The sequence below is a fragment of the Nycticebus coucang genome, chromosome 7 (genome assembly GCF_027406575.1).
Source record: "Nycticebus coucang isolate mNycCou1 chromosome 7, mNycCou1.pri, whole genome shotgun sequence".
NCBI classification, from domain to species: Eukaryota; Metazoa; Chordata; class Mammalia; order Primates; family Lorisidae; genus Nycticebus; species Nycticebus coucang.
In genome coordinates, this window is record NC_069786.1 from 54,379,125 (window position 1) to 54,405,107 (window position 25,983).

Sequence of the window (25,983 nt, forward strand, 5' to 3'; positions counted from 1 at the left end):
TTTCCGCCTGTGGAAGAAAATAAGAGTGTCCTCTTTCGATGTCTACCTTGCCTTCCACGATGAAGGGAGGAAGAAGAACGTTTTCTTCTAAGAGGAAACTTGCCAAGGAGCTGCAGGTTCCCAGACAGCTGAGGGACGAGCCTGTTGCTGCTCAGCAATGCCCTTAAGGGGCCCCGCCCCCTGCCCGTATAAAGCCGGGTGTGGTGGGGCGGCCACAGCTGGCACTTGGCCTCCAGAGCACCGGCACTGGCACTGGCACTGGCACGCGCTATGGCAAATGAAGTGCAAGACCTGCTCTCCCCGCTGAAAGGGGGGCATCCTCCCGCAGGTAGGCTGCCCACCTGCCCTTTGTCCCACCAGGGGCTGCTGCCTCCTCTCTGCCATCAAAGCCTTTAGCAGGGGCGCCCCGGCAGAGACGAGGCCCTCAACCTGCCCAGACTTACTTTGACATCACACAGTCTGACTTCCCCCATGTCTTGATCCTTCTTGTGTATGAAGCCACCTGGGGGTTTCTCAGGCCCCAGTTGAATTAAAACCTAACTATAGATGGGAAGATAAGGAAATAGGTGCTCGTGGACAGGGGCTGCACCTTCCCTTCCCGGCTGTTGGTCAGCAGAGACACATCCACATCTGGAAGGTGATTCGCTACCATGGAAACCTTCCTCCCCGAAGGTTCCTCTCTGAGACTCATTCTCCCCAAGATGTCTATACATCATCTGACTCTGCACCCAGGCAAAGCAGCTTCCACACAGAGGACGGTAACCACATTTCTCTCTCTCCTCAGGCTTTGGGGTTAGGCCCTGTGATCAGGGATGTGGTTTGCCTGTCAACAAGCTGAGAGGCACTTTTTAATAAGGACACAAGGACTGGAGGGGGCTGTCAAGATGCTTTGCAAAACATCCACAGTTGTCTTTTTTAAAAACGTATACTATTAATATTGACTCTCTGTAATATGGAAATTAATTTTATTGTGCTTAACCATATGTTCATATAGATTGGTTGAGCTATGCTGGCCTATTTTTAGTCAGTTTTACATTCTTTCAACTGCCTTCTTTTTCTGTAAGAGAGACCTCAGAAGCTTGACCTCTTTGTTCTTGCCTTTCTCCATTTACAAAGTACATTTATTGGTATAATTCTCTGGCACCTCTCAGCCAAGGTTCTTTCAATCATCTTTGCTGCAGAAGGGGATGGCAAGTATAATCTCCACAAAGCATCAGCATCAACATCCATCGCAGTGTTGGAGGCTTTCTGTGGGCAGCCCAGCTCAAGAGTCAGAATTTCCACTCCTAATCCCAAGTTTGCAGTTCGAGACACAGCGTTCCCTGATCTCCTTTGACAGGCTACTGACCTTTTGTATTTGTAATTGGATTTAGTAATCTTTAACATCCTTTCTATATAAAGGTAATGATGCTAACAAATGGCCAGGAAGTATATATGCAAATTATTAGCAGAGAAATTCATTACGAAGATAAAGATAAAAGCAAAAAGAACACCATTCTCTTCCCTTCACTTCCACTCCAATCCTTCATAAAACAGTTAAGCTAAAACCTGATTTATTAAGCTACATTTATGCACAAAGAACACAGAGATAAACGTAACCAAATGAAAGTTTGAATGAAACCACCAGGAACTTTCCGTCCCCACCACTAATGATTGCTAATTACTCTGTGTACATAGCACACCATGACTCCATCAAGCATGTCACACTGCCTCTGGCATGACAATTAATTATTATGAACTGTGACACTACAGATAAGAGGTTTTGGATAATTAGAATGGAGATGAAGGCAGACTTTTGCTTCCCCACTGAGCACAAGGGAACAAAGAAGCTTCATCCTTCAGCTTGTCTTGCTACATATTTTAAGTCTAAACCAGTTTGCAGGGATTCAAAATTTTATTTATGGAACAAAAAATAATTGGATGCCAAAATTCTATTAAATTTTCACCTGATTTTTTTTAAGCATACTTCAGATCCCTAAAAGCAGAAAGTAGATGTGATGTGACGGAGAAGGTCACATGGCGGTTGGGATCAGACAAACCTGGGTTTAAACCTTACTTTCTTTCCACATCTCTGAGCCTCAGTTTTCTCATCTCTGAAACAGGGTACAATAAATAATACCAATGTCATAATGTTGCTGTGATGGCTAAAAGAGATAGCCTATGGAAAGTACCTGGCACATGAATGTTAACACCCTTAAAATGCAGGCCTAGTAAAACATATCGCTGTCAGGAGCAGAAGTTATCCTTCCCATTCGAGACATCCTAATATTCCAGCTGGATTAGACACTACTGGAATAGTCAGAACAGAAGGAGAATGCGATGGAAAAGATGTTCACCTATCCCATCCAAGTTAAAAAAGAAACCACTCAGAAGATAGCCAGTTGTATCTTTTTCCAACCTACATGCAGAGTGCTTGGTGGTTTTGCTTTCATGTATATTAATATAATATATTGCACTTCAGTTAGCCCTGGTTGTACATTTATGCCATGAAACAAGACTGCATTAAACATGAGGTGGGCTGGGCTCTGGTGAGCATAGCTTTGCATTTTCTGGTTTCTTGATTTGCCTTGTTCTCAGTCTTATAAGAACCCCATTGGGGTTGGGCACAGTGGCTCATGCCTGTCATTCTAGCACTATGGGAGGCGGAGGCAGACGGATTGCTTGAGGTCAGTTTGAGACCAGCCTGAGCAAGAGTGAGACACCATTTCTAACAAAAAATAGCCAGGTATTGTGGCAGGCACCTATAGTCCCAGCTACTTTGGAGGCTGAGGCAAGAGGATCTCTTGAACTCAGGAGTTTGAATTTGAGGTTGCTGTGAGCCATGACGCCACAGCACTCCCAGGGCAACAGAGTGAGACTCTTGTCTCAAAAAAAAGAAAGAAAGACCCAATTACATGAACAGCAACATCAAAAATGGGCGAGTACAAGGTAATTCTTGGAAGACAAATATATAATGAACAGAATGCAGAGCAGTAGTTCATGAGTTTTTCTCTATTTCCTGCTCTTTTTAATTTGCTTTAAGCCAAATGAATCAGAGCCATGAAAGGAGTCACCACCGAATCCTGAGAATATAAGTTTTCTGGCTCATTAAAGAGAGAGGCAAGTTTGGAGGGGGATATGCCCAAGTGTAAAACCAATGCAAAAAATGGGGAGTGACCATAACTGTGTAAGGACCATGGTCTTTTAAACACACACACCTGAAAGGCTTCAGTTTTCAATTCCATCTGCTCAAATCAACACAAGTGGAGGTTGGAAAGAGACAGACCTATGAGACTGGGAGAGGGAGGAGAGAGGCTCCAAGACCCACTGCCCCGTTTCCCAGGAGCAAGGGTTTGATGACTGCAAGAACAACTGCCATTCCCCTATGCAGACTGTGCCTGGTACAGCTCAGAGACCTCTAGACAGCAGCCCTGCAGATGGATGATGCTTCACAGAGAAACAAACGGAAGTTCAGGGAGGCAGAGTGACTTGCCCAAAGCTGCACAGCTAGTGGACGGTGGATCTGGGGTAGGAAATAAAGGAGGCCTCATGCCAAAGCCATCTTGCTCTAAAGTCTTCTCTCTTTGCCCACAACATTCTCTTGAGCATCGTAGAAAGTCTTGACTGGCAGCCTAAACTTTTCTGATAAGTCATCTGTGAATGCAAACTAAGCATTATGCAAACTTGTGAACTTTTAATTAAAATCTTCAAACAGAAGTTCTCGCTCACGAGGCAGAGTTTGTACAAACTTTTTTGCCTTTCAGCACACTCTAGGGATTACTGAAGGCAAAGGCTAATTTTTTTTGCATGCTTGTCTTTATCTTGACTACCCTCTACCAAAAACTGTGCAAAATGTCTGGAAAATCTTAAATGGAAAATTATTGCATAGAATTCTAAACTAAAAAGCCTATTTTTGAAAAGCTGTAAATCATAAAAGCAGCCACAAGAGTAAAACTCTTATGCAAAGGTAGTAAAAAAAAAAAATCTTAATTTTCCCCACATAAATTTAGATTTTCTAATGAAACTACCTAAAAGATAGTTTCTCTCCTTTTTACATTTTCTGTCTCTAATTCGTTTTACTTATTGAAAGAACCTAAAGTCTTACCTTAAATGTTTGTCCTCAAAGGCCTGTTAAAATGTTAAATCAGATGATTTATTATTTTGCCCAATTCCAGTTGATCTTCCTACGCTTCCTTCTTTGAAGGTTCAAAATACAATGTAGTCTCAAACATGGAGCTGTGTAAAGGATTATGAATTTAAATGGATACAATGAACCTTGAAAAGGTGTCTTGAGTTGGACTCATCTGGCATAAGTAAAACTGGGCCAGACCCCAATTGTATTGAGTTCTAAATGATGACGCACCTAGATCCAGGAGACCAGTGTGACCAGCATTCCCAGCACAGCTTTGAAGATGACCTTCCCTCAAGAAGGTTCCATCTGGTTCAGTCACCCCAAAGTAGTCAGAGCTTTAGCTCCTCAGTGCACCCAACTATAGTGTGGGGATATCATCTTCTGCTTCTCTCCATTGTCCCTGGGTGACCAAGTGAGATGACCCACCAGAACAAGTTTGCTACTCAGTTTGGTACAAGCCCTTTGTCCCTCAAAGTGTTCTGGAAATCCAAGATGTGGTTTTCTTACGCTTCCAAAATCACTGAGTTAGAACCCCAACAGAAAGGATTTGGAGACTACTAGATGGAAGTAGAAATCTTTTGGGGAGATGTTTAATGATTCTCCCCAATGTCTCTGTTTTATTGCTTTTCATAATGAAGAACTGCTATGTTTACAGGTGGCGGTGGGGGGGAGGACAGTTATTTCTTTTGACATTTATGTGTCTATTAAGTGCCCTATGCTCTTTCGAAAGAGAGAAATGGGTTTCCTTCTGGAGGTAGATGAAAAGAACTGGAGTCACAATAAGGACTTTATAATTGAGATTACCTAGTTCAACATTACTAAATTTCCCCAAATTTTCCTAGGTATTTGCGACAGGTCAACTTCTTTCCTTCACTTTAATATTTTGAAGGGTGAAGAACTCAGGCAATCTATTTCACTTTGAATAACCCAATTGTTCAGTACAGCCAGACTCTGTTTTTCTGGAACTTCCGTTCTTCGGTCTTAATTTTCTCTCTGGAAAAGCATAAAATAAATATAAATAATAATAATCACCACTAATTAGTGATTGCCTACCATGCGCAAGGTTCTTACATTACCTCTATTCTCTAGATTGAGAACAACTCTGACAATAAGAAGTCAGTATTTCCTTTCGAAGGATATGGAAATAGGTATTCAGACCTGAGAGGAGTTAAAGTATCTTCCCCAAGGTCGCCGATGTCTGACAATCCCTTATGGTTCCTCACCAGGAAACTGCTCCTCCTCCCACAGGCAGCCCTTCCCTTCTTTGAAGGTGGCACCTGAGCTTCCCTGGGTTTCTGCTGCTTCAGGAGGGATCTGACCAGGTTTCCTGTACTCTGATCACTCCCCTCTGGAGAGTCTCAAATTGTCCATGTCCTTCCAAATGAGTGACACAGAACTCAGCATTCCACACGTCTTCTCATTTGTAACTACAATTTTGCTTCTAGAGTTAGTGATAATAATTAGTCCAGGTGGAAGAAAATGTGTATAAACAATAGCATCAGGGTAAAAGGAGCACTAACAAAATAATTACAGCACATCATGTTTGAAAAGCACTTGTCATAAGGAAAATGAAAAATACTGTTGGGGGAGGTATTGAAGGGCCATTCCCCATAAGCCGTAGATCTCCCATTTGGTTCCTCTTAGTAGGGTAGATAACAGCACTGTGAGCAGACACCCCCCCACACACACAGAGGCACATGCATCTCAAACATTCTTTCTGAAAAAGCCCACCCCTTGATTTATTTCACCTGTATTCTATGGCTATTCAGAAGATGTTTAAAGCAGTTTACGTATAAAGACAGCATTTTCTTTCCTACACATCTAACATTACACAATACTACTAAAAGATTTTATAGATAAATCAATAAAAGAAAAACTTGGTTTTTCTTTTTTTTTTATTGTTGGGGATTCATTGAGGGTACAGTAAGCCAGGTTACATTGATTGCAATTGTTAGGCAAAGTCCCTCTTGCAATCATGTCTTGCCCCCACAAAGTGTGACACACACCAAGGCCCCACCTCCCTCCCTCCTTCCCTCTTTCTGTCCCCCCCCATAACCATAATTGTCATTAATTGTCCTCATATCAAAATTGAGTACATAGGATTCATGCTTCTCCATTCTTGTGATGCTTTACTAAGAATAATGTCTTCCACGTCCATCCAGGTTAATACGAAGGATGTAAAGTCTCCATTTTTTTTAATGGCTGAATAGTATTCCATGGTATACATATACCACAGCTTGTTAATCCATTCCTGGGTTGGTGGGCATTTAGGCTGTTTCCACATTTTGGCGATTATAAATTGAGCTGCAATAAACAGTCTAGTACAAGTGTCCTTATGATAAAAGGATTTCTTTCCTTCTGGGTAGATGCCCAGTAATGGGATTGCAGGATCAAATGGGAGGTCTAGCTTGAGTGCTTTGAGGTTTCTCCATACTTCCTTCCAGAAAGGTTGTACTAGTTTGCAGTCCCACCAGCAGTGTAAAAGTGTTCCCTTCTCTCCACATCCACGCCAGCATCTGCAGTTTTGAGATTTTGTGACGTGGGCCATTCTCACTGGGGTTAGATGATATCTCAGGGTTGTTTTGATTTGCATTTCTCTAATATATAGAGATGATGAACATTTTTTCATGTGTTTGTTAGCCATTCGTCTGTCATCTTTAGAGAAGGTTCTATTCATGTCTCTTGCCCATTGATATAAGGGATTGTTGGCTTTTATCATGTGGATTAATTTGAGTTCTCTATAGATCCTAGTTATCAAGCTTTTGTCTGATTCAAAATATGCAAATATCCTTTCCCATTGTGTAGGTTGTCTCTTTGCTTTGGTTATTGTCTCCTTAGCTGTACAGAAGCTTTTCAGTTTAATGAAGTCCCATTTGTTTATTTTTGTTGTTATTGCAATTGCCATGGCAGTCTTCTTCATGAAGTGTTTCCCCAGGCCGATATCTTCCAGTGTTTTTCCTATGCTTTCTTTGAGGATTTTTATTGTTTCATGCCTTAAATTTAAGTCCTTTATCCATTTTGAATCAATTTTTGTGAGTGGGGAAATGTGTGGGTCCAGTTTCAGTCTTTTACATGTAGACATCCAGTTCTCCCAACACCATTTATTGAATAGGGAGTCTTTCCCCCAAGGCATGTTCTTGTTTGGTTTATCGAAGATGAGGTGGTTGTAAGATGTTAGTTTCATTTCTTGGTTTTCAATTCGATTCCAAGAGTCTATGTCTCTGTTTTTGTGCCAGAACCATGCTGTCTTGACCACTATGGCTTTGTAGTACAGACTAAAATCTGGTATGCTGATGCCCCCAGTTTTATTTTTATTACTAAGAACTGCCTTATCTATATGGGGGTTTTTCCGGTTCCATACAAAACGCAGAATCATTTTCTCCAAATCTTGAAAGTACGATGTTGGTATTTTGATAGGAATGGCATTGAATAGGTAGATTGCTTTGGGAAGTATAGACATTTTAACAATGTTGATTCTTCCCATCCATGAGCATGGTATGTTCTTCCATTTGTTAATATCCTCTGCTATTTCCTTTCTGAGGATTTCATAGTTTTCTTTATAGAGGTCCTTCACCTCCTTCGTTAGGTATATTCCTAGGTATTTCATTTTCTTTGAGACTATGGTGAAGGGAGTTGTGTCCTTAATTAGCTTCTCATCTTGACTGTTATTGGTGTATACAAAGGCTACTGACTTGTGGACATTGATTTTATATCCTGAAACATTACTGTATTTTTTGATGACTTCTAGGAGTCTTGTGGTTGAGTCTTTGGGGTTCTCTAAGTATAAGATCATGTCGTCAGCAAAGAGGGAGAGGTTGACCTCCTCTGCTCCCATTTGGATTCCCTTTATTTCCTTGTCCTGCCTAATTGTATTGGCAAGAACTTCCAGCACTATGTTGAATAGTAAAGGTGACAGAGGACAACCTTGTCTGGTTCCAGTTCTAAGAGGAAAAGCTTTCAGTTTAACTCCATTCAGTAAAATACTAGCTGTGGGTTTGTCATAGATAGCTTCAATCAGTTTTAGAAATGTGCCACCTATGCCTATACTCTTCAGTGTTCTAATTAGAAAAGGATGCTGGATTTTATCAAATGCTTTTTCTGCATCTATTGAGAGGATCATGTGATCTTTATTTTTGCCTCTGTTAATATGGTGGATAACATTTATGGACCTGCATATGTTAAACCAGCCTTGCATCCCTGGGATGAAGCCTATTTGATCATGATGAATGATTTTTTTGATGATAAGCTGTAATCTATTGGCTAGGATTTTGTTGAGAATTTTTGCATCTATATTCATGAGTGAGATTGGTCTGAAATTCTCCTTTTTGCTTGGGTCTTTTCCTGCTTTTGGTATCAGGGTGATGTTTGCTTCATAGAATGTGTTGGGAAGGATTCCTTCTTCCTCAATTTTTTGGAATAATTTCTGCAGTACAGGAATAAGCTCTTCCTTGAAGGTTCGATAGAATTCTGGTGTGAAGCCATCTGGACCAGGGCATTTTTTGGTTGGAAGATTTTTTATTGTTTCTTTGATCTCAGTGCTTGTAATTGGTCTGTTTGGGAGCTCTATTTCTTCCTGGCTAAGTCTAGGGAGAGCGTGTGATTCCAAATATTGATCCATTTCCTTCACATTGTCAAATTTCTGGGCATACAGTTTCTGGTAAAACTTGGTTTTTCAAACAATCAAATGGAGTTTATGCCATGCATGAAAGACTGATTCAATAGTAAGATATCTATGAATATAATTAAGCACGTTAATGAGAAAAACTATATGATTATATCTATGAATGCTGAAAAGGCTTTTGATAATATTAAACATCTATGATCATTTTTAAGCCCAATGAAATAACAGCAGGATATTTCCTTAACATAATGAAAACTATATATGTGAGTATATGAATATACAGAGTGTGTGTGAGAGTGAGAGAGAACTCCACCAAAGTACAGGTGGTTCATTATTCTTCATGGGGAAACACTAAAAGCAAGCCCTTAAAAATTAGGAAGGCAAAGATGCCACCATCACCCTAATTCACATTATTCTAGAGGAGGCAATATTATTTTTTTGAAGGTTATATAATTTTTCCCTGAAAAAGCTCAGAAAATCTATTTTTTTAAAAAAAGCTGTTATCAACAATACAAGGCCAGCTGCAGTGACTCACCCCTGCAACCCTAGCACTCTGGTAGACTGAGGTGAGAAGGAGTTCAAGACCAGCCAGAGCAAGATTAAGATCCTATAAAAAAAAAAATGGAAAAATTAGCCAGGAATGGTGGCGGGTGTCTGTAGTCTTAACTGCTCAGGAGGCTAAGGCAGGAGGATTGCTTGAGCCCAGGAGTTTGAGGTTGCAGTGAGCTATGATCATGTCACTCTAGCCAAGATGACTAAGTGAGATTGTCTCAAAACAAAACAAAACAAAATATGTATAAAGAGAACACAGAGGCTCAGCGCCTGTGGCTCAAGCGGCTAAGGCGCCAGCCACATACACCTGAGCTGGCGTGTTTGAATCCAGCCCAGGCCCGCCAAACAACAATGACAGCTGCAAATAGCCAGGCATTGTGGCAGGCGCCTGTAGTCCCAGCTACTTGGGAGGCAGAGGCAAGAGAATTGCTTGAGCCCAGGATTTTGAGGTTGCTGTGAGCTGTGATGCCACAGCACTCTACCTAGGGCAACAGCTTGAGGCTCTGTCTCAAAAAAAAAAGAGAACACAGATAGGCCTGGGTATAAAATCAATAACATTAAAATAATAAGAACAATCTGTTAAGAGTGGTAATGTAGACCCCATGTACAGCAGCAGCAACAACAAAGATAAATGTTAGGAAATAAACATAATAATAAACAAGTTACTGAGGAACCCAAAGGAAGCCATGAACAATGGAAAAGTACACTGTGTTCTTGAAGAGAGAGGAGCATAATGATGAATTTTCCCCTTTAAAAAAACTATAAATTTAATGGCAAGACCATTAAAAAATGTACCAACAAGAGGCTGGGCTAAGCTATGATGTTTGGTGGGTTGGGTGTATTAAATACATTTTTGACTTACAAAAAAAAAATGTACCAACAAGATTTTAAAGAGGAAATGGACAAACTGAGTCTGAAGTTCATGTGGGAAGGGAGAAGAGGGGTAAAAACCCACCTAACAGGTACCATGAGCACTATTTGGGTGATGGGCACACTTATCCTGCAATCCCTGACTACAGCATTATAAAGCTATCCATGCAACAAAAACTTTGTACCCCCTTAATATTTTGAAATACAAATTAAAGTTTATGTGGAAAGCTAAAAATAATTTTACTAGTATAAAATTCTGCAAAGGAAATATAATAAAGGCGATATTAAACTATATTATCAGGCTGCAATAATTAAAATAATCTTGTACTGGCATAAGAACTATCAGAATGATGGAATAGTAGTCCAGAAGTGTTACCAAATATATACGTATATGTATACATAGACATATACACATACATTTGTATGTACAACAGAGGGGGGCATTTCAAGTTAATAAAGAAAAGATGGATGTTTTTTTCTTAGAGATAGGGTCTCGTTCTCTCGCCCAGGCTGGAGGGCAGTGGTGTGACATAGCTCACTGCAACCCTGAGCTCCTAGGCTCAAATATTGCTTCTGTCTCAGCCTCCCAAGTAACTGGGACTACAGCACATGCCACAGTATCCAGCTAATTTTTTTTAATTGTGTTGAAACAGTATTTCTCTATGTTGCCCAGGCTGCTCTCAAACTCCTGACCCCAAGCAATCCTCCTCCCCTGGCCTTCCAAAGCACCAGAATTAATGGGCATGAACTATGCCACTTAGCTGAAAAGATGGATTTTTCAATTTTATTGAGATCATTTGAAAAAAATCTTGTCTCTCCACATGACTCCACAAAATGCATTCAAGAAGGATTTAGGATCTAAATATGTCATCAAAGACTGACTACAAAATTAAGTCATTAAAGTTCTACAAGAGGGCGGCACCTGTGGCTCAGTCGGTAAGGCGCCGGCCCCATATACTGAGGGTGGCAGGTTCAAACCCGGCCCCGACCAAACTGCAACCAAAAAATAGCCGGGCGTTGTGGCGGGCGCCTGTAGTCCCAGCTACTCGGGAGGCTGAGGCAAGAGAATGGCTTAAGCCCAGGAGTTGGAGGTTGCTGTGAGCTATGTGAGGCCACGGCACTCTACCAAGGGCCATAAAGTGAGACTCTGTCTTTACAAAAAAAAAAAAAAGTTCTACAAGAAAACATGAGGAGTGTCCATAAAACATGAGATTTCCTTAGTGATACAAAACCTGTAAGAGATTGATAATGTCACATGAAAGTAGCACATTTCTGCATAGCAAAAGCATTATCCATAAAGTCCAAAAGCAGTAACTGGTACAATAAAATATATTTGCAATGTATCTCATGGACAAAGAGCTCCTATAAATCAATAAGAAAAAGATAGGAAAGGCTAGCAATCAACAGAAACAAAATGGACAAAGGATTTGAACAGCTAATGGACAAGAAATACAAATAGCTGCTAAAGCACAGAAATAAGCTCAAGCTTAAATACAAAAAGGAGAAATACAAATTAAAACAATGAGATTCCTGAGAAACCTCCAAGAACTCAAACTGGACCTCCCATTTGATCCTGCAATCCCATTATTGGGCATCTATCCAGAAGGAAAAAAATTCTTTTATCGGGGCAGCACCTGTGGCTCATTCGGTAAGGTGCCAGCCCCATATACCGAGGGTGGCGGGTTCAAACCCAGCCCAGGCTGAACTGCAACAAAAAAATAGCCAGGTGTTGTGGCGGGCGCCTGTAAGTCCCAGCTACTCGGGAGGCTGAGGCAAGAGAATTGCTTAAGCCCAGGAGTTGGAAGTTGCTGTGAGCTGTGTGAGGCCACGGCACTCTACCGAGGGTGATAAAGTGAGACTCTGTCTCTACAAAAAAAAAAAAAATTATTTTATCATAAGGACACTTGTACTAGACTGTTTATCACAGCTCAATTTACAATCGCCAAAATGTGGAAACAGCCTAAATGCCCCCCAAGCCAGGAAGGGATTAACAAGCTGTGGTGCTTGTATACCATGGAATGCTATTCAGCCATTAAAAAAATGGAGACTTTACAGCATTTGTATTAACCTGCATGGAAGTGGAACACATTATTCCACATTATAAAGCATCACAACAATGAAGAAGTATGAATCCTGGGTATTCAATCTTGATGTGATGACAATTAATGATAATTAATGACACAGTGGGGGGGAGAGCAGAGAGAGAGAGAGAAGGAGGGGGGGTCTCAGTGTGTGACACATCTTGTACCCTCAATGAATTCCCAACAATAAAGTTTTCAGAAAAAAAAATGAGATGCCTTCTTTTATTTTTATTTTTTTCATTTATTGGTGGCAAAACCAAATGATCCTAGCTCACATTTTGCCAGCGTATCAGGAAATGGTTGCTGTCATCCTCGCTGGTGAGAGTGTAAACTTGCTCAGCCTGTCTGAAGAGCAATGTGGCAAGATTTAACAAAATTCCAAATGTATACAGTCTTAAGAACCAACGAGATCAGGGTTAGGAATTTATCCCACAGATGTAGTTTTACTTGTACACATTTATATATATATATATATATAAACAGATATTCACTACAACATGTTTGTGATAGCAATGGATTAGAAACATCTGAAACCTCTAACATTAAGGGACGGGTTAAGTGTGAACATGGGATGTTCATAAGACCCAAATTTAAAATAGATGTTAAAAAGAAAGACATAGATATAGATACAGACATGGAACTTCTCCAAAATATATGCCTAAGTGAAGAAAAGATACAAACAGTGTAGAGTAATGTGTATTCTATGCTACCCTTAAAATAATAATGCGTAAGGGCAGCGCCCGTGGCTCAGTCGGTAAGGCGCCGGCCCCACATACCGAGGGTGGCGGGTTCAAACCAGGTCCCGGCCAAACTGCAACCAAAAAATAGCCGGGCGCTGTGGCGGGCGCCTGTAGTCCCAGCTACTCGGGAGGCTGAGGCAAGAGAATCGCTTAAGCCCAGGAGTTGGAAGTTGCTGTGAGCTGTGTGATGCCACGGCACTCTACCGAGGGCCATAAAGTGAGACTCTGTCTCTACCAAAAAAAAGTTGAAAAAAATAATAATGCGTAAGTGTATGTATGGAATAACTGGATGGCGACATAGGAAACGTAACATTAGCCATATCTGGGGAGATAACCTGGGAGGTGCCTTTTGAATGTTGTGCCTTATGTAGGCATTATATAACCAAAAAATACCAAGTGATAACTTTTAAATAACAATAAAAAGGCAATTCACAAGAACATTGAGAAATACAACAGGATCTCTTTATTTTTCTCTTTATTGGAACACGGTTTTAGAAAATTGCCAATCTGGCATTTTTATAAAAAGAATTAACAGGTTCAAACAAATCAATGTCCATTTAGCTTGTTCTCATTGGAGCTTGTCAGATTTTAGATGTGCAAATTTCCTGGGAACAGAAAAAAGTATTTGCTTTGACTTGCTATCTAAAATGTGTTGTTCCTTTTCAAAAGTTGATTTCATCTGACATTGTTAAACACTTGAATTGCTGTTAGGTCATCTGTAGCCTAATTAACACTAATTGATCTCTCGGATGACAGGATTATTAATGCAGTTTAATTACTCATTAGAACATCCGAGTTTGCTCAGCACTAGAGGGTTGGGGTCTGGGATGGAGGGTGTCTCACCAGTGCAATCAGAACCACCTCTGTTGAATTAAATGCCTACTATCACTGCGTGGTCTGACTTTTGGCTCATCTCTCAGAATCTGGCTTTTAAAAGCTTTGGTTTTTAAAAAAAAAAAACAAGCCACACATAAGCTTTAATCTTGTGGGAAAACAGAGGGTCACATTGTAATTGTTGGTTGCTATCATGAAGAACGTAATTGGTTTGATAACAAGAAAAAATGCTCTGCAGTGAAATGCCTAAGGGAGTATGCTGCTATTCTCCCCAAATCTAAGGTGTAACCTTCTGCTGCTGTTTCAGCCCCGGTTCTACCTCTCTGAGCGTAAACGAGTAGATCTCAGCCCTTCTACCTTGTATGCCCCCCAAAAGCTTCTTTTTGTGTTATTTTAGAGAAAAGTTTAGATCCTTAAAAAATATGTTCAAAAATTCTTTTCAAATCTATATTCATACCTTGAATTACAAAGCAAGGCTTCTCTCACTGTTCTCACTTCCATATTGATGCTTATTTGTTTACAGTAAAAGCTGGAGGAATGAGAATTTCCAAAAAACAAGAAATTGGCGTCTTGGAGAGACATACCAAAAAACCAGCATTAGAGAAAACAAGGTAGGGACTGCTTAATTTTTTCTTCATCACCTTGAGATGTTTGGAATGACTACACTTTCAGAAGTTATGTTAGGACAAAGCTTCCTATGCATTTGGAGGCAGCCAACCAGGGTAGGGTAGGGGCATGATGTGTGGTGACTTGGGTGGCGGGGAGGGGTAGGTGGCTGCCATCTGGAGGGCCGTTTCTGGGCCCCCATCTGACCTCCACCCATTCTTCTCCTGTTTCCAGCCCAGCAGCTTCGTACTTAAAAGGCATGGTCCTAAAAGCATCCACCTGACGCACATCCTATTTTCAGATCAGCCTTTAAGATGCTGTCCTTAGGCCGGTCTTGTTCTCATAATATGCTTTCTGCTGAAGCAAATCTCCTGAATTAAAAATAAATGCCTTCTTTTGTTTTAAGTTCATCACTCAATTATTTAGAAACTAATGGCCCCTATATTTGGCATAGCCGGAAGGCACGTAGAGACTGAGGCAGGCTCTTCCCAGCTCCTTCAGCCATAACCTTGACGCACTGCACTATTCCCAGCTCAGCAGAGAGCTGTGGGCTGCATCAGACGCCCAAATGGCCCAATAGTTCTAAATCTTGGTTAAGGAAAACAAGTGCGGTTTAAAAAGAAAGAAACATGCATAACTGGTTCCTGTAAGTAGCGCAATTGAAGAGCACTTTAGAGACTATTAATTTTCAGATGGTTTCCATAAATCATCTGATGAGTGAATCAAAAGGAGTTGATCAGAAGGTGCTCCAGGCACCTCCTTCAGGTTAAATGACACCAGTCTCAGAAAGAGAATGTGGAGGGAAACAGACTGTGCAATTTCTTTTACTCTTTTATGTAAACTTATTTTTAAATCATTTTGAAAATTTTCTTTGCAATTTCTGGGGAGGAAATTTTTTTAAGGATTTCCCTCCTCCACTTTTGAATGACATACTGATTTGCCTCATTAGCAGCAAGCCATTTGTTTTTTCTGATATCAGAAAATAACCATCACATGATGAAAGCAGAGCTGCAAGTCCTCAGGAATGGAGGTCACACATTATTTATCTTCTTACCCAGCATCTAGGACAGTTCCTTGAATAGTGAATGCACTCTGTAAATGATATCAGACTGTTGATGAATTGCAAGCTGATTAATTTTTGAGAGCTTATTCTGTTGCTAAAACCCGACTCAAATATGAGCCCTATTTATGGTGTACTGGCTAATACGCCTGAGCCAGGGGCTCAGGAACTAAAAAATCTTGCCTTGGAAATGACTTCTAATGGGTGGCCAGATCATTCATTTCTCTGCTTGTAAGAAAAATGGGGACTTACTATTAATTCTAATACCATCTGAACAATGGGGGCAGAGGAGTTGGCCAGAGAGTAATAAAGATGTGACTGGAACCCTCTTTAAAAACTCAATTGCTTTCTAATAGTCATTAAAAGACGGGAACTGGATCACTGAAGAATTTAAACAGCAAGAGAGTGTTTCCTCTCTTGCATTGATTACCAGGGACAAATACAGTTTATGTGGGGCTTGAAGCTTATAGAATTTGGGAGACATTTTAAAGAAAAATGAGCAAAAATTACCACTAGGAAATGACTAGAGCTCCTCCCAGGGCCTTGTGAGATCTGACACGGTAAGAGACGCCCAGGTTTCAGCTCCATTATCTCTGCCTACCTTCCCCTCTGCTGTTTTCATCTCCTAGGAGGGTATATCCATAGGCTAGGAGGGCATGTCCATGGGCTAGGATGGCCTCATTTTCCTGGACAATCTTCTGGGAAAACAGCACTTTAAAAATATGTCATCCGAAATAAATTTCTAAACATCATCCATCTCTGTCCACCTCCTAATAATTTCTACTAACCTATAGGAAAAAATATGCCAAGTGCAGAAATTCCTTCAAGACGTTGTACTGCAGACTTGGCCCTGATTGAAACTCTCCTGCAAAATAACTTGGCCTGAGATAAAGAAGCCAGACACAAAAGAGTACACGCTGTAGATGCTTCAATTTATGAAGGACAAGAGCAGTAAAAACTAATTTATGGGGCTGTAAGTTAGAGTAGTGGTTATCCTGAGGGGCAGCTGGTTTGACTAGTAGCTTCATTTATTTCACGAAGCTATACACTTATAATATGTGCATTATATACATATAAAAAATAGTCAGTGAAAAGTTAAAGTAATAAAACTTGGCCTACAGAGCTTGTTGTATGTAGCCTGTGGATACACGGTGGCAGAATTTTTATCTTCTAGATATTGCCAAGCAGAGGGAAAGCTTAAGGGTCAAGGAGACAGACTTCTGTATAAATCATTTAGCCCCTTCAGTGGGAAAGTTTTCAAGCTCTGTTTGAAGTTTCTTTTCATCTTCGCAGTGCCATTGCAAATGTTGCCAAAATACAGATGCTGGATGCCCTGAATGACCCGGTGGAGAAGGTAAGCTGTGGGTGACGCCATCACATGATGCTCCAAGTCAGGATTTTTTGGGGGGGGGGAGGGGCAGAGAATCTCACTTTGTTGCCCTCTGCAGAGTACCATGGTGTCATAGCTCACAGCAACCTCAAACTCTTGGGCTTAAGCAATTATCTTGCCTCAGCCTCCCAGGTAGCTGGGACTACAGGCACCCACCACAATGCCTGGATTTTTTTTTTTTTTTTTTTTTACAGATGAGGTCTCACTCTGTCTCAGGCTGGTTTTGATCCTGTGAGCTCATGCAATCTACCTGCCTCGGCCTTCCAGAGTGCTAGGATTACAGGTGTGAGCTACCCCGCCCAGCTCCAAGTCCATATTTACCCAGCACACCAGGTTGCCCAGGCAAATAAACAGATGACCCCTGAGGTTTCTTCCAACCCAGAGGTTTGATGTCCTTGTGAAAGAATCTGTGGTTTAGGTGAGAAAAGCTTTCTCCCAAAGTCCTAAAGTGTCCATTTAATAAGCCATTCCAAAAATAAGATAGGAAATAAAGTGAAAATCATAATGCTGAATTTGCAGAACTTTGCTTAGCCATCCCGAAGATTTCCTGGACACACTGGTGTGTTTTCAGGAAAGGCAGCCTGTGCAGTGGGAATTCAACAGTTTCCGACCTTCCTCCTGCTTCAGTGTTCCCATAAGGAGATATTTGATTTGAGGTGAAGGTAGTGTGGAGAAGTGCACTGTTTAGGGCTGTAGGAAGACTGGGCACCCGCTGGGTTAATCCAGTGAAGTCTGTTTCTAAAGATAGTTGGTCATTGCTATTTTTTACTTCTATATCCTGAATTTCTTCAAAGTAACTCAAGAAACTCAGAAAACTCTTACCAAGGCTGAGCATGGTGGTTCACACGTGATTCACCTGTAATCCCAGCACTTTGGGAGGCCAAGGTAGGAGCGTCCCTTGAGGCAAGGAGTTCAAAACAAGCTTGGGCAACATAGTGAGACCCCATCTCTTTTGTTGTTGTTGTTGTTGTTTTTGTTGTTGTTGCTGTTTTTGGCCGGGGCTGGGTTTGAACCCACCACCTCTGGTATATGGAGCTGGTGCTCTACTCCTTGAGCCACAGAGCACCACTCCATGAGACCCCCATCTCTACAAAAAAAGAACTGAAAATTAGCTGGATATGGTGGTATAGTCCCAGCTACTTGGGACTTGGGAGGCTAAGGCAAGAGAATTGATTGAGCCTAGGAGTTCATGGCTGCAGTTAGCTATGATGGTACCACCACATTCTAACCTGGGCAACAGTGCAAGATCCCTTCTATAAAAAAAAAAAAAAGAAGAAGAAATTGACAAGTAGACAGTGGTTTGGTTTTTTGGATTCAATAGTTTGTGTTTAAATTTTGCAGGTAAGCGGAGTGAGGGCCCTTTTTCTACATTATACTCAGGGTAATAAAGCACCACTCTTTCTGCTATTCCCACATTTATTGAAGAGACAGGACTAAGCATCCTCTGTGAAAGGAAGACCTACTATTACTTGCAAAATAACGGCCTGAGGACCATTAGGCCCTTTGAAAAAGATTCAAGGAGAAACTGTGCAGCTGGCCTCTGGGTCCCTGGGTACCCAGGGACACTGGCTCCATCACCCACTATCTGTATGACCTTAGGCAAGTGACTTTTCCTGTGCCTCGGCTTCCTCATCCAAGGAAGAGGAATGCACTGTGAGGGTTAGTAGCATGGGTTTTGTGGCAGTGACGTAAAGGTGTGTCTAAAGCCCCTGATGTCACAGGACAGACTGCACTGAGGCATCATCACTGGTGATGAGCTGCCCCCACAGAGCCTGCTACCGTGGGGGACTTGGTTCTCCCACTCATCTAGATCTGGGATGAGGTCATAAATGACTCTCTGCCCTCCTGGCTTCAGAGACGGGACTGGGGGTAACACAAGCTGCCCACTCCTGCATCTCATGCTCCGGTGCTTCTGCCACTAAACCTCTGTTCCTCAGGCAAGAGAATACCCACAGTTTTCAGCGGAACTGGATAGAATAGATGGGTACCCATAGGATATATGTTAACTCCAAACAAAACGCTGAAAAGGAATCATCAATAAAGATTGACCGTGCTGTACAGCTGCGGATCAGGTATGCTGCCGGGGTCCACACTCTGTTTTGTAGACACACATACAGAAAGTTCTTTCTCTTTTTATTTTAAAAATACCTCTTCTTGGCAGCACCTGTGGCTCAAAGGAGTAGGGTGCCGGCCCCATATGCCAGAGGTGGTGGGTTCAAACCCAGCCCTGGCCAAAAAACTATACAAAATAATAAAAATGAAAATAAAATACCTCTTCTTTATTTCAGATATAAAGCATTAATAATAAACAAATAGTAATAATAAGTTGTGGTGAAAGCGCTGAATCCTAGCCACTAGACCACCAGGGAGCTAGTAATAATAAGTTGTATTTGAAAACCATAAGAGAACATTAAGATGGTGTGCTGTTAGAAATATTTTTAGCAGTAATTGTACCTATTTTTTGAAAAACTACTTTTATATTCTGTTTTTTCTCTTCAGATCCTATAAATCTTTTGCCTTTAGAAAAAAAAAATACTTTTAGGGCCAGGTGCAGTGGCTCACGCCTGTATTCCTAGCACTCTGGGAGGCTGAGGCAGGTGGATTGCTTGAGCTCAGGAATTCAAGACCAGCCTGCGCAAGAGCGAGACTCTGCCTCTACTAAAAATAGAAAAATTAGCCAGGCATTGTGGTACCTGTAGTCCCAGCTATTCAGGAGGCTGAGGAGGGAGAATCACCTGAACCCAGGAATTTGAGGTTGCTGCAACAGAGTGAGACTCTGTCTCAAAAAAATAAATGAATGAATGAATAAATAAATGGAATACTTTTAACACTCTACTTCTACTGGAGTAGGGCTTTGGCTCAGGCTGCACAGATACTGGTTAGGAGAGCAGGTCCTGGTCTCAGCATCAACTGCCTGGTTCCTGGGCTGGCTCTGTCATTCACTAGTGGTGTCTCCTTGGGCAGGTTTCTTCACTTAAGTCATCTGCAAAGGAGGATGTGATTACTAGCTCTATTTCACAGGGATACAATGAGAATTAAATGAAGTTATATATTAATAATATTAGCAAAATTCTTAATACTGTTTTCCCCCAGTAATTTTAGCTTCTAATCCCAGGCATGGATAAGGAACAAGCAATAAAAATACATCCCAAAATTAAGTAACTATCTCAAATATGAATGTTGTTGGATCTGTGTGTTTCCCTAAGGCTAAGAAAAATCTCCCCTGAATCCATAATTCAACCTGAAGCGTAGTAGGATTTCATAATAAAAGTCAATCTGCACCTGCAGTCCCAGCTACTTGGGAGGCTGAGGCAAGAGAATCACTTCAGAGTGATTCTCCAAGATTTTGAGGTTGCGTAATCTGTGACGCCACGGTACTCTACCAAGAGTGAAATACTGAAACTCTATCTCAAAAAATAAAATAAAATAAGTCACCCTGGGTTTGAGCTCTATTGACCACTTAAATGTGTGCTGAGATCAGTGGTTATCAGGAGTAGGGAGTGTGAGGAGAGGGTGATCACAAAATGATGGGAGGGAATTTGAGGGAATGATGGGGCAGTTCTATTTATAGTGGATACATTATACTTTGATTTTTAAAAATGAAAAACAATGTTGCATAAACTATATAGACTGATGCAAAAAATGCAAGATATATAAGAGATTTAGAGAAACAGATATAAATATCTTTTGGTGTATTCTTCCTGCATTACAATGATTCTCCCCACACTATACACTGTCACAGAAACCTAACACTACACAGTTAGAGAAGAAGTGCAATAGCAGAACTAGGGCCGTATCCTCCACGTCTAATGACATTTGTTCACACCCTTAGCTACAGTTATATCTACCCCCCAAGAACCCATGTTATTTCTCATACCTGTTTTAAGAACTTAAGCATCTAAACTCTTATCCACCTAGTCTCCTCAACCTCTCAATCATGGCAGAAATTTCTCTCTATATGTTGTTCCTCTATGGATACCTTACTTTATTTTTTTTATTTATTTTATTTATTTTTTTATTTTTTTTCGTGGTTTTTGGCCAGGGCTGGGTTTGAACCCACCACCTCTGGCATATGGGACCGGCGCCCTACTCCTTGAGCCACAGGCGCCACCCTGGATACCTTACTTTAAAACCAACAGAGGGTTTATGATTTGGGAGACTGAAGACAACCCTCAAAGACTTGGAATCATACAAATCTAAGTAAGAAGCAGCCTAAAATTTCCATTCCCACTATTTCCTCACCTCTCCCCTCCAGGTAGACTTCTTTCTCTCACCACCCCCATTCCTCCTCCCCTGCCTACCTCTTCAGCCAGCCTTCTCCACCTCTTGAAGCTCTAAATTAATAACAGAACTTTGCTTCCCTGGGGCCAACATGACATGGCATTCCAACAGAAAACAGCTTATGTAACCTGAAAGCTCTCTAGGCTAAAAATCTGGGCGACCTAGTCTTACAGCAAGGTCCACCCACTACTTACAGGTGATTTGACCTTCAAGATGTCATGCAGCTACTCTGGGATTTATGGTTGTTCATTCACTTACGTCTAAAAAAAAAAAAGAAAAGAACTAAGGCAGAGAGGGAAAGAGAATGATACAGGCAAATATATCAATTCTCTGGACATTTGTGGAAGTTAAATTTGGTGATAGTTGTGAAGCTTCTCAGAACATAAAAGTATCCAATTAAAACATTATATAATGGGGCTGGGTTATGGGGCAGAGGGTGGCGGTGGGGTGTCGAAGCCTGGTTAAAGTTAGGGCTCCTTTCTTCAAGCTACCAGACTTGGGGTCACCACTGGCAAAATCAGTGAGATGTAAGTGAAAGGTGAGCCTGAGGGAAAGAAAACTATCAAAGGCATCTGCAAATTTTAAAAGGTTTCTCTTGTTCTGTAGATTAACATCACTGTAGAAGTATCCTTGAATTTCATTGACAGAAGCTGAATGTTCTGTTTTAAGCACTTTGCTTAACAGGGTGTGGAAATTTAAGTGCCAACATTGGAGTTGAAAGTGAACACCCTGGAAAGATGAATGAAAGAGCTGCCGGTCTGCGAATACTACCCAACTCCAGGCTCTGAAACAAACCTGCAGCTGATTTTCTTGCATCTAGAATTTCTTTCACAGCTGCAGTCATAAAGACCTTTGCCACAATTCTTTTGCTTTTTTTCTGAAACTAAAAATATATGTTCTGAGGTCATGTCTACATAAGATGAAGGTAAATTCTCAATGTGGGAGTTTCTATTAATCTAGTTTCCAGGTTCAATATCTTGCCCCAACGCATAATCCTTATGCACATACTGCTCTTGAATTCTTTTTTCCCATGAGGTTACCCTAGATTCTCTGACCCTAATGAATCAGACAAGAAACACCTTTCATTCTGCAAACACTATCATTTTGCAAAGACTAATGATGAACATTCCACAGCTTCCCCAAAGTTAAAACGTCAGGCTAAAATACAGCTGGTTGTAGATTATACTCTGGAAAGCTATTTCTAGGTATTTCTAGTTTGGACGTGGAAATATAATCTCCCTATCTTCATCAATATAAAAATCTACAGCAAAGAATTAATGCATCTAAGGGTTGACCATTTTATTTACAGTTTCATCATTTCTGGTGACAGACTCTTTGCAGATTCTCCACCCACAACCCCAAGCCCTTTTACGGCAGGATGCTCCTGACTGAAAAGCAGGAATATGAGAAAGAGAACTCAATTCTCCTGTCATCGTATTTCAAGAGTCGCTATAAAATCCTGCTATGGGTGCCCTCAGACCATTCGCTTACAGCTTAACAGTTAGGGACGTCTATCTAAGGCTGTTACCTTTACCAGGATAATTTCCACTTCCTTCTTAATCCTGTTGATTTTATTTTCTTCCCTTGAAATTTCCCAACCAACTCACAGATGGCCAACAGGCCTCAGGGGCTGACCCAGTGTCCCAGTCATTCTAACCTGTGGCATTCCTCTCCCCAGAAATAGCTGAGCTGCACTTTCAGAACATAGTCTAAATGCCTTCGTTAAAATGTAACCCCTCACCCTTGTGCACTGCTGAGGGGAGTCCAAAACGGGGCAGCTGCTGTGGAAGACAATATGGCGCTTCCTCAGGAAGTTGAACAGACTTGCCAAAGGGTCCAGCATTTCCACTTCTGGGTACAGAAACTCGAATAGATACTTGTACACCAATGTTCATAGCAGCATTAGTCATAATAGCCAAAAGGTGGAAACAGCCCCATGGGTGTTCACTGATGGATGAACAGATAAAGAAAACATGGTATAGACATACAACAAAATATGTTTTAGCCTTAGAAAGGGAGGAAATTCTGATACATCTGTAACATTAATAAACCTTGAAGATTTTTTGCTAAGTGAAATAAGCCCAACACAAAGGGCCAAGTGTTGTGTAATTCCACTGATACCAGGTATAGTCAGATCCATAGAGACAGAAGGAGGAATGGAGGTGGCCAAGGACTGGGAGCAGGAGGGAATAGAGAGTTCTTATTCAATGGTTACCAAGTTTCAGATTGGGAGGATGAAAAAGTTCTGGAGATGGACGGTGGTGATTGCTGTACAACAATGTGGGTCAACTTAGCACCACTGAACTGGGCATACACTTAAAAATGGTTCAAATGGCAAATGTTATGTTTTGCATATTTTACCATAATTTTTTAAAAGGACCAAAACAAGGTACCCCCTAACCCATAGAGACCACCCTGGAGCTGAGCAGTAAGTGTGCTCTAACACCCTGTTCTCCTTGCCCCCCCCCACCTCCGCCCATCATCTCCCTCACAGTTTCAGAACCCCGAGCCACATGTGGCTTTCTCCCTTCCAGTTCCAACTTGTCATCCTGCCCTCCCTTGCCTTGGCTAATTGCCTAGATTTCTATCATATCTGAGTTATTTATTTATTTCCTTTCTCACCCTCTTCTACCTTGCATTTGACCTTAAGTAACTTGCCAAATAAATCTCCCTACCTGCAGTCTCTTCAATGTGATTTAATGCTAACCCGAAATAATCCATCTGTTTTAGTTGTGACTAAAGACACCCAGGCTGGAGGCAAACTACTAAAGTCAGTGACCTCTTACATTTTTTTCTGGTTCTAACATTAAAAGAGAAACAAAACAAAGCACCCTGCCCTTTCCTGTAAAATGCATGTCATGTGGTCTGATGATAATGGATCTGAAAAAAAAAAAGTCATTAGCTCTTTTTTAGATCCTGAAGCAACATTTATGATAAATACCGGTTATGTTTTTTCCATTCTGCTAGAATGGCAGCAGAATTCATCCTTGACCTTAATTGTACAATAACTTGTACCTGCTCATTGTAAAAGGAAAAAAAAAATTAGAAAAATACCGATAAGTAAGGCAAAGACAAAGAGAAGGAACCGCCCATAATTCTATCCCCCAGAGACAGCCATTGCTAACACTTCAGTGCATATTCTTCCAGTGTGTTTAATTTTTTAGGACCAATTAAAAGGACTTTTTGGAGTCCAGTTTCACATGAAAGGGACTGTTGTGTGCCTAGGGCTTGGGCAGGGATATTTGAGAAGAGATGTAAGCCACATATGTTTTCCCTGGCTTAGAAGAGCCCAAACAAACCATAAACAATGTGACACTGGGGGTCATGAACAGTTTATCTCCCCTTTTGTTTAATTTGAGCGTCAAGGCAAAGACGTCTGAGTTCCATGGTGGTTAAGTTAAAATTCCTCGTAAGCTGAGGCCTGGCTTCTGGTGGTTAAAGGAAATGTCCTTTGCTATCTTTACACCATAGCAGTGAGCTTGGAAATCAAGAACTAGAATGGACTCAAGAGGTCACTGGGTCCAAATTCTCATGGAAAAACTATATTATCTGAAGTGTTCAGCAGCACTGAACATGTTCTGAGTCTTGACCTACCCTTCATGTAAATTCCATAAGGTCTCGTAGTCCCATATGAAATTTCTCTTTTTGTCATGAAGTCTCAGTTTGTGTTAGTTTAAATCTATGTAAGCTTGTTTCCTCATAGATGGCTTCTGTGGAGATGAGAACTTTTGTTACCTAAAGCCAGTAAGTCATTCCTCAATCTTCCCTTCACCATGCCATTTAGATTGAACTGTATGGAACAGCCCATATCACACCATTTTTGACCTAAAAAAATGATAATTTCACCTACTCAGACCTATTAACCCTAACTCTTTCTAACTTCTTTCAAAGGTTCTTTTTGTTGTTGTTGTTGCTGTTTTGACAGTTGAGGGTTTGCTCCTCTCTGGACCTTCTCCGAATATCCCCCTCGCCTTCTTAGAACACAGTGATCCCATATGCATACTAATGCCAGAATAATTGCAAATATTACAGAGGGCAGATGCAGATAAATTAACCATTTCTACTTTTTAAAATGTCACTTCAAAATTTGAAAAATTAAAGACAAGTTAACAATAGAAACCCAGGTTAACATATACTTTCATGGATCAGGGCCAGAAGTGGCATGGGAAAAAAGAGGCTATTATCAAAGAAATAAACAAAAATGTGACATTCCCCTGACCGACTGTATTCCTTTCTATTACTTTAATATTTTATGAGCCAAAAGATCCAATATGCTTATTTTTTCTTCCTTTCTCACCTTTAGCTCAATCATAAATTTCCAGCAACAGTGCACATGGCACATCAAAAACCCACACCTGCCCTGGAGAAGGCCGCTCCGCTGAGGAGGATCTACATTATTCAGCAGCCTCGGAAATGTTAAGCCAGGACGTAAAACACAGCCGGCTGGCCTATTGCCTGGAACATCTGACAGCTTAGCACAAAGGGCAAGAGCTTTCCATAGGCCTAGTGAAAACAGCTTTCGTAACCTCCCTTTGACTTTAGATAATAAACCATCCAAAACTGAAAATCCATTGTGTTCCTTTGCCTCTGTTTGGTCCAGGTTGGATCCCATTGACATTTACATATGTAATTCTGTAGAATGAGCAGAGACTCCGGAATACAAGAGTATTCCACTCCGGCTCCCTAAGTTGCTTCACCCACACTGAGTTCTCCTTGAAGGCAGGGGTTGGAAAGGACTAGCCTGGGTTTGGCAAAGACCAATATCCTATGCAAAGGTAAGGAGTGATTCTTTCCATTTATTTGCCTTAGGAAATTCAAGTTTTCAACTGAGGAGAAG

At 41.1% G+C, this 25,983-nt stretch overlaps 1 protein-coding gene across 1 annotated transcript; it reads left to right on the forward strand.

The window, feature by feature from the left end:
* Window positions 1-214: 214 nt before the first annotated feature.
* On the forward strand, window positions 215-25,715 carry DAPL1 (death associated protein like 1). The gene is made up of 4 exons (XM_053597455.1): window positions 215-328; window positions 14,333-14,420; window positions 16,769-16,829; window positions 25,450-25,715. The coding sequence occupies exons 1-4, from the start codon at window positions 271-273 to the stop codon at window positions 25,564-25,566; spliced, it is 324 nt and encodes a 107-aa protein (XP_053453430.1). The 5' UTR covers window positions 215-270; the 3' UTR covers window positions 25,567-25,715.
* Window positions 25,716-25,983: the final 268 nt, after the last annotated feature.